This window comes from Oncorhynchus nerka, linkage group LG3 (assembly GCF_034236695.1).
Source record: "Oncorhynchus nerka isolate Pitt River linkage group LG3, Oner_Uvic_2.0, whole genome shotgun sequence".
NCBI lineage: Eukaryota > Metazoa > Chordata > Actinopteri > Salmoniformes > Salmonidae > Oncorhynchus > Oncorhynchus nerka.
Window position 1 is genome coordinate 47362652 of NC_088398.1, and position 9366 is coordinate 47372017.

Sequence of the window (9366 nt, forward strand, 5' to 3'; positions counted from 1 at the left end):
GCTGGTAAAACCCTTTGTTTAATTTAATATGTAATATTCTGAAAAAACATATATTATAGACTTTCTATATTTAGTGGTAGTAATTCACTTTGTACTATTGTAATGGCATAGTAATTACATCATATTTTAGGGAGAGAGGATTATTTGAAACAAGCACAAATACACATGATTTTATAATAGGCTAAATACAAGTTGTTTAGGATTTTCTGAAATAGGTGCCAGTTGAAATTGGACTGTAAATAAGGAGTTATTGAAATATACAACAGGTACTGTAACTGGATAACACTTTTCCAAAAGTGACCTCAAAGATATGTTGATTTATAAAACATGCTGTAGTTTATGGTTATGTCAATGGTAGGTTAGAAACATGATGTTGTCGAAGTTAAACATAGTTTTAAATGGTCTGTCATTAAAGATTAACAGCATTTTAATGTGTGTCTAGCAGATAAAGAGACAGGCAACACAAGACAATATAACAGTTCACATCCTCACTTTAATGTCAAACAATTATCAAAAAAGAAAATAAAAAAATCAACAATTGTACAGAAAAGTGGTTATTACTGACACTATTTCGATTCGCAGCGTAGGTAACTCAAAAAAGCTCTGATTTCCATTGGACTAGAAATTAGTGCTGTCATAAATAGGTGAACAGGGGGATCAACTCCAATATAAAGTGATCTCTTTCTGATCTGTCATAATTTGTGACACAATGGGCCAGCCAGTCACGTAACACATTCTTTCTCCTCCTTTTAACTGGTATGGCAGTAAATTGGCCTCTATAGACCATGCCGCTGTTCAGGTTCTGCATTTGTCCTATCATCCCTTACACATAGGCATTCTTATCAAAGTGCTGTACTCTAGAAGAGCTACTGTACTCTGGTGGAGGCCTCTGGCTCATGGGCTGTGCATGCCCTCTAGGGTGAGAAGAAACATTAGAGGCAGAGGTAGCTCCTCTGTAGGCATAGCCTGTGTGACTAGAGGGAGAGGAGAGAGAGAAAAATGGTAAGTAAACCAATAATGTAATTGACCAAATATCATTACATATTATTGAACTTTATGACTTACCTTGTAGTGGAACTATCTGCTATTGAGAAGCAGAGTATCACCCCTCCCAGAATACAAAGAATAGATCCTGCCCAACCAATGAACAAGGCAACCCCCAGTTCATACCTGGAAAACAGGGGAACAAAGGAGACTAGTTATTTAACAGCAGCATTACTTCATCCATGATCATGTGGGTCACTGCTGTACAGTGGCTTGTGAAAGTATTCACCCCCCCCCCCTTGGCATTTTTTCCTATTTGTTGCCTTTCAACCTGGAGTTAATTTATTTTGGGGGGTTTGTATCATGCCTACCACTTTGAAAATACGAAATATTTTTGGGGTGAAACAAACAAGAAATAAGACAAAAAACAACTTGAGCGTGCATAACTATTCACCCCCCCAAAGTCAATACTTTGTAGAGCCACCTTTTGCAGCAATTACAACTGAAACTGTCTTGGGGTATGTCTCTAGCCACTGGGATTTTTGCCCATTCTTCAAGGCAAAACTGCTCCAGCTCCTTCAAGTTGGATGATTCACTGATATACAGCAATCTTTACGTCATACCACATATTCTCAATTGGATTGAGTTCTGGGCTTTGATTAGGCCATTCCAAGACATTTAAATGTTTCCCCTTAAACCACTCAAGTGTTGCTTCAGCAGTATGCTTAGGGTCATTGTCCTGCTGGAAGGTGAACCTCCGTCCCAATCTCAAATCTCTGGAAGACTGAAACAGGTTTCCTGCAAGAATATCCCTGTATTTAGCGCCAGCCATCATTCCTTCAATTCTGACCAGTTTCCCAGTCCCTGTCGATGAAAAACATTCCCACACAGTGTTTTCCTTGATGTCCAAAAAGCTAAATTTTAGTCTCATCTGACCAGAGAACCTTCTTCCATATGTTTGGGGAGTCTCCCACATGCGTTTTAGCGAACACCAAACGTGTTTGCTCATTTTTTTTCTTTAAGCAAGTGCTTTTATCTGGCCACTCTTCCGTAAAGCCCAGCTCTGTGGAGTGTATGGCTTAAAGTAGTCCTATGGACAGATACTCCAATTTCCGCTGTGGAACTTTGCAGTTCCTTCAGGGTTATCTTTGGTCTCTTTGTTGCCTCTGATTAACACCCTCCTTGGCAGGTTTGTTGTGGTGCCATATTTTTTAATAATGGATTTAATGGTGCTCCATGGGATGTTCAACATTTTTTATATATTTTTTAACCCAACCCTGATCTGTACTTCTCCACATCTTTGTCCCTGACCTGTTTGGAGAGCACCTTGGTCTTCATGGTGCCGCTTGCTTGGTGGTGCCCCTTGCTTGGTGGTGTTGCAGACTCTGGGGCCTTTCGGAACAGGTGTATACAGTGCCTTGTGAAAGTATTCGGCCCCCTTGAACTTTGCGACCTTTTGCCACATTTCAGGCTTCAAACATAAAGATATAAAACTGTAAATCTTTAAGAAATGGCTTTCTTCTTGCCACTCTTCCATAAAGGCCAGATTTGTGCAATATACGACTGATTGTTGTCCTATGGACAGAGTGTCCCACCTCAGCTGTAGATCTCTGCAGTTCATCCAGAGTGATCATGGGCCTCTTGGCTGCATCTCTGATCAGTCTTCTCCTTGTATGAGCTGAAAGTTTAGAGGGACGGCCAGGTCTTGGTAGATTTGCAGTGGTCTGATACTCCTTCCATTTCAATATTATCGCTTGCACAGTGCTCCTTGGGATGTTTAAAGCTTGGAAAATATTTTTGTATCCAAATCCGGCTTTAAACTTCTTCACAACAGTATCTCGGACCTGCCTGGTGTGTTCCTTGTTCTTCATGATGCTCTCTGCGCTTTTAACGGACCTCTGAGACTATCACAGTGCAGGTGCATTTATACAGAGACTTGATTACACACAGGTGGATTGTATTTATCATCATTAGTCATTTAGGTCAACATTGGATCATTCAGAGATCCTCACTGAACTTCTGGAGAGAGTTTGCTGCACTGAAAGTAAAGGGGCTGAATAATTTTGCACGCCCAATTTTTCAGTTTTTGATTTGTTAAAAAAGTTTGAAATATCCAATAAATGTCGTTCCACTTCAAGATTGTGTCCCACTTGTTGTTGATTCTTCACAAAACAATACAGTTTTATATCTTTATGTTTGAAGCCTGAAATGTGGCAAAAGGTCGCAAAGTTCAAGGGGGCCGAATACTTTCGCAAGGCACTGTATATACTGAGATCATGTGCCAGACCATGTGACACTTAGATTGGACACAGGCTGACTTATTTAACTAATTATGTGACTTCTGAAGGTAATTGGTTGCACCAGATCTTATTTAGGGGCTTCATATGCACGCACCACTTTTCAGTTTTTTTTTATATATAATTTTTTGAAACAAGTTATTTTTTAAATGTCACTTCACCAATTTGGACAATTTTGTGTATATCCATTACATGAAATCCAAATTAAAACCCATTTAAATTACAGGTTGTAATTCAACAAAATAGGAAAAACACCAAGGGGGATGAATATTTTTGCAAGGCACTGTATGTCTGATCCTGTACATCAAATGAGTTACTCACTTCTGAGCGACAAACATGGGATTAAAAAACTCAGATGTTATCCTGTGTGCATACAGGGAGCATGCAGACAACGAGCAGAGACCTGCAGAGAAGAAAAGAGCGTTCAGTGCTGCAGACTTGGTAAACTATGCCAGTATTGTCCATCAATGGCTGTGACATGATAGTTACCGCTGAGTATGAAATTGACCCCGGCGATGCAAGCTGTCCTGGCCTTGCTTTGGTCTGATCCCCCAATCTTGGTGCACTTCATTCCAACCAAGGCGAAGACAGCACCAAAGAAGCCCAAACATACAGCAGTGATCATCAGACCCCGGCAGGCCTGGATGTAGCCTGGAAGAACAAGCGTCGACCACGTCAGACATCTGTTATACATACCTTTAGGCCATGCTTCTTGATTTGATGCATGGTCAGCTGTAGTTGTAAGCATAGTCGAAGCGTTCCCAATAGCTAAATGTCCCCCAGCCATTTCCCCCAATGCCCTCTCCATCTCATTACACCAAAATACCATGCAGAATTACCACACATCAAAAAGTGAAAGCTAAATTTTCATTGGCAGATCATTTTGCTTATTTTAACAATTGTGCTTATTTTAACCAATAAAAGGCTTAATTCATGTAATTTATCTTATTTCAAGATTTTTTACCTTAATCGTCTTATTAAGGTAAAATATCTTGCCAATATTGTAGCTTGGTAGTAAAAAACAAACACATTTTAAGTGAATTATCACTCAATGTAAGATATTTAGGCTTGCTTAGACTTCACTTTTCATTTGCTCAGCTAACTGTGCAAGCAACAAATTGGTTCAGTATGAATAAACAATAATTTGTAAGCATAACCAGTAATTATTTCTTAGTAAAGAGATATGCTAATTTGCCGATGTGCCCTTGAGCAAGGCACAACCTTAATTTGCTCCAGGGGCGCCGTACTACTATGGCTGACCCTGTAAAACAACACATTTCACTGCACCTATCTGGTGTATGTGACAATAAAACATATATTTTTTTGTAGTCTTGAAATTGGAGCTGCCTTTGAGATGTGATTAACAGGCAAATATTAGCTTGGTGGTAAACCCCAGAAATTAGCCAACCATGGCAGAAAGCCCCAAGCTCCCAGTAAATCTAATTTATAGCCTTCAACTCCCATGAAGTTAGGCTAAACATTGACATCTCTGAAGGTAGATGAGTTGTCCCTGGGAGAAAACCTGCATTGTACCTTCCCCTAAAATCTATTAGCACTGGCAAGCTCTGAGCACTTCTCTTTCCAAGTAATGAGCCCTTCTCTTTCCAAGTAATGAGCTTGAAATTGAACTGTGGCACAGTTACACTGATGTGGCAGATCCACTGACCCTCATCTGAGACACACTGACCAGATGCTGAAACACTGCTAGCCTGCAGACTACACTTTCATTAGCACCCATGAAGTTGAGTACAATCCATGTAACAGGCTTTTACAACTAGTCCATGCATAATGAATGCATTAAGATGTAATAACTTGATCAACTGGATCAAAAAAATGGGAATAACTATACATTTACACAATGAGGGCATTAGAAATCACAGTAATATGGAGCTCTTACAGTTTAAAAGCTGTGTATTGTATCACCGTAGGCAAGTAGGCCCTCTTAAGCTTGCAAAGCAGCTGCTATAAGACCCTTTCCCAATGACAAGAAATAAACTTTGAGCAGACCGTCCAGTGCCAGCATGGAGGGAAAGTCCTTGCAGTTGGAGACTCCTGTTGAATCAGTGACACAGGTCTTCCACAGGTTGGACCAGAAGGTAGCTGTGGTGATGACCGTGCCGTCCAGGGAGGACACCTTCCAGTAATCCGTGGGTATGGTGGAGGAGATCAGGACCCAGCCAGACGTGGTGAGAATAAAGGCCAAAATCTCTGTCACCATGTTACTCATTGTGTACAATAGAGTGCTTTCTACTGAAGTTGGTAAGATCTTCAGACAAAAGAGTAACGGTGTGACTGATGGTCCACTGGCCAATGAATATTGTTGAAGACAATCCCAGGCGTGGGCTCTAGAGAAGTAACCCAGGTTAAATGGCCATGGTGGGATTGATGGTTAATATGTCCTGGACTGTTTCATATTCAGTAGGGAGGGGTTTAGCCCTCATTATCGACTGACCAATGGTGTCTACCTTCCTCCACCCCCTCACCTCACACACGTCACTCACTGTGATAGAGTTGATGGCAGATAACTGTGCCAAAATGGTCAAAGACGGTGGAAACACAGTCATGATGTGTCAAAATGTCTCATGATGACTTCATGATGGCTCACATAACAAGAGGATGAATATACATGATTCAGAACATTTAGAACTTATAGGCCGGTAACTTAATGAAGGCACATAAACAGGCACAACCAGCCTGAAAGCCCCCGTGCATCTCAAAGGGGGATCATCATACAGCCACTTTTGACTCTGTCACAACAACCTATGCATACAATACATTTTTGAGCTCACCTTGTTGTGCTGTGCTCACTTGAACAGGAAGGTGGCGCGGCAGTCCTTCATGGGCAAATTTTGTCATCAAAGTCTGGCATTCTCTGGATTTATGGTGCTTTCAAAACAACTGGGAACTCGGAGAAAGACCAGGTCGAATCATGATGATGTCATTGATCTTCAGGTCGTAGCTCTAGAAAGAGGCCGGATTCATTCATATAAAAAAAAAAAATTCTTTCCACTTTGACATTAAAGAGTATTTTGTGTAAATTGTCGACAAAAAATTACAATTAAATCCATTTGAATCCCACTATGTAACACAATAAAATGTGAAGAAATCCAAGGGGTGTGAATACTTATGATATACTGTACAGTACAATGCCTATTATTCTTGGATATTCAAATGTTTCAGTTGTGTGTTTTAAATATTGCAGTTTTATTTCCTGTATTTAACAAATGGATGACTTATAAAGATGATCATGCTTCAATACATCAGTTCTGCACATAGAACTCTGTAATGCATAGCTAAGACTGTTGTAGACACCATCAACTGCCCAGATAAACCATATGCCAAATATGCTTCATTTAAATGGCAGCTTTACATTTGAGTCTATGATTAGTACACTCTTAGAAAAAAGGGTTCCAAAAGAAGAACCCTTTTGGGTTCCATGTAAAAACCCTCTGTGGAAAGGGTTCTACATGGAACCCAAAAGGCTCTACCTGGAGCCCAAAAGGGTTCTTCAAAGGGTTCAGCAGATTTTAAAAAATGAGAAGGAATAAAATGCCCCAAGCAAGCAAATTACACAGGGAACATGTGTTCCACAGAAATGATTTACACTTAGGACGTCTTGCCTCACACCATTTACCGAGAAGAGATGGAGAGACATGGCCCATAATGAAAGAATAAAGTCAACCGATGGTTATGTATTAAAAAAAGGCAAATTTTTGAAAGGTTTTTATTTTCTCTTATTTTTTGTCTTTTTTTGTGCTCTCCAGATTTGGTCTTTGAGTGAAGTGAAGTATCATATTAACATAAAAAAATATATAGGACAATCAGTAAGCCATAAAACAATGAGTAATGTGACAAAGTCCAGTTACGAGTAAACGATTGCTGTTAAGAGAAAGATAAACTTGCTGCGTTCATAACCAAGTGGGAGATGGGAATTTACCAGTTGTGAAGTCGTAAAAACCAGTTGGATGCACTGACGTGCTTTGAACTCATTGAGAAATGCCGATTGGCTAATGGCCAACAAGCTATGTCAACCATAAACCAAAAGTACAGCTATAATGCTTGTAAACAAATTATAGATTTTAGAAACCATATTAATAGATTGCTTTTTATAAATCATGTTTTCTTGTTACATTTAACTGTCGAAAATTCTATTAACAAGGTCATTTACTTAGTAGGCGATGTCAGAAGTCAACATGTGGGAGAAGTTGGAGCACAGGAATGATATACGAGTTTTCCCCTATTAATTATCAGTTCAAATCAAGTCAAATTGTTTTGGTCACATACACATGGTTAGCAGATGTTATTGTGCGTGTAGCGAAATGCTTGTGCTTTTAGTTCTGACAGTGCAGCAATATCTAACAAGTAATATCTAACAATTCCACAACAAATACCTAATACACACAAATCTAAGTAAAGGAATGGAATAAGAATGTATAAATATAAATATATGGATGAGCAATGTCAGAGCAACATAGGCTAAGATGCGATAGATAGTATTGTTCGAAGGGCATTCAAGTGATTTTTCTGCCATTTGTATGTGGTAAATTCCCACTTCCCACTTGTTTACGAATGCAGCATTAGGGTAAAAATACCTTTCGTTTGAACTTAAAGAAACATTATAGGCTATAAACTCACTATTATACAATGTATATGTGTTACAGAAAGAACCCCCCAAAATGTATGTCTGGAACAGGAAACAGGAAGCTATATCATGAAAATACATTACGCATTACATTAATTAAATTAACCCAAATGCAAATGTCAGAAGCTGACTGTCTTAATTGGGTCAAATTCATGTTGAAATGGGGCCCCTGACAGAAACTCCATATCTGGGCATAGCTGGCTCCTGGAAAATGTGTGTTGAATTGGGGCCCTATCAGGATCTCCAGATATGGGCCTAGCAGGAACTCCACATATGGGCATATGTAATTCATCACACCTGGGCTCAATCTGAGTTATGAATCTGATTGGATAGGAATTTCTATTTAAAAGGGGTTTTCAGGTTGGTAAGGGTTTAGAGCCTTTCATTTGAATGTTGCTGCAAGCCAAATACAGATGCACATTTTGTGTGTAGATTGTCTTTGTCTGTTTGGGTTGCTGGAGAGACTCTGCTGCTGAGGGGAGAGTAGTAACTCACCTGCAATTACACCGGCACACAAGGCCTGATACAGACAATGGATTCATTTGTGAAGTACCAGTGACTCGTTCAATATGGAAGTGGTCCAATGAAGCAGATGCTAAGCTACAGGACTGTTTTTGCTAGCACAGACTGGAATATGTTCTGAGATTCATCTGACGCCGTTGAGGAGTTTACCACAGTCACAGGCTTAATTAATAAGTGCGACGACGTCGTCCCCACAGTGAACATACATTACGAACATATCCCAACCAGAAGTTTTGGATTACAGGTAACATCCACAATGAGCTAAAGAATAGAGCTGCCACTTTCAAGGAGCGGGGACACTAATCCAGACGCTTAGAAGAAATCCCACTACACTCTCCGAACCATCAAACAGGCAAAGTGTCAACACTGGACCAAGATAGAATCATACTACACTGGATCTGACGCTTGTCGGATGTGGCAGGGCTTTCAAACTATCATGGATTATACCTACATGTTTCAAGGAGACCACCATAGTCCATAGTGCCCAAGAACGCCAAGGTAACCAGTCTCTAAATGACTATCATTTATGTTGCACTTACATCTGTAGCCATGAAATGCTTCGGAAGGCTGGTCAAATCAAATGTATTTATATAGCCCTTCTTACATCAGCCGATATCTCAAAGTGCTATACAGAAACCCAGCCTAAAATCACAAACAACAGCAAGCAATGCAGGTGACTAGGAAAAACTCCCTAGAAGAAACCTAAAGAGGAACCAGGCTATGAGTGGTGGCCAGTCCTTTTCTGGCTGTGCCGGGTGGAGATTATAACAGAACATGTTCAAATGTTCATAAATGACCAGCATGGTCAAATAATAATAATCACAGTAGTTGTCGAGGGTGCAACAAGTCAGCACCTCAGGAGTAAATGTCAGTTGGCTTTTCAAGGCTGATCATTAAGAGTATCTCTACCACTCCTGCTGT

The 9366-nt window shown here is 40.0% G+C and overlaps 1 protein-coding gene across 1 annotated transcript; it reads right to left on the reverse strand.

Annotated features, from left to right (window-relative positions):
- Positions 1–473: 473 nt before the first annotated feature.
- On the reverse strand, positions 474–5673 carry LOC115109667 (claudin-10-like). The gene is made up of 5 exons (XM_029634872.2): positions 5289–5673; positions 3771–3932; positions 3603–3684; positions 1066–1170; positions 474–974 (listed from the first exon to the last, which is right to left on the reverse strand). The coding sequence occupies exons 1-5, from the start codon at positions 5506–5508 to the stop codon at positions 824–826; spliced, it is 720 nt and encodes a 239-aa protein (XP_029490732.2). The 5' UTR covers positions 5509–5673; the 3' UTR covers positions 474–823.
- Positions 5674–9366: the final 3693 nt, after the last annotated feature.

Coding starts and splice junctions, on each gene's coding strand:
- LOC115109667 (XM_029634872.2), bottom strand. CDS start 5,508: ATGAGTAACATGGTGACAGAGATTTTGGCCTTTATTCTCACCACGTCT. Junction 3,933..5,288: donor CTCCATGCTGGCACTGGACG/GTCTGCTCAAAG, acceptor TTGTTCTTCCAG/GCTACATCCAGGCCTGCCGG. Junction 1,171..3,602: donor CCCATGTTTGTCGCTCAGAA/GTGAGTAACTCA, acceptor CCTGTTTTCCAG/GTATGAACTGGGGGTTGCCT.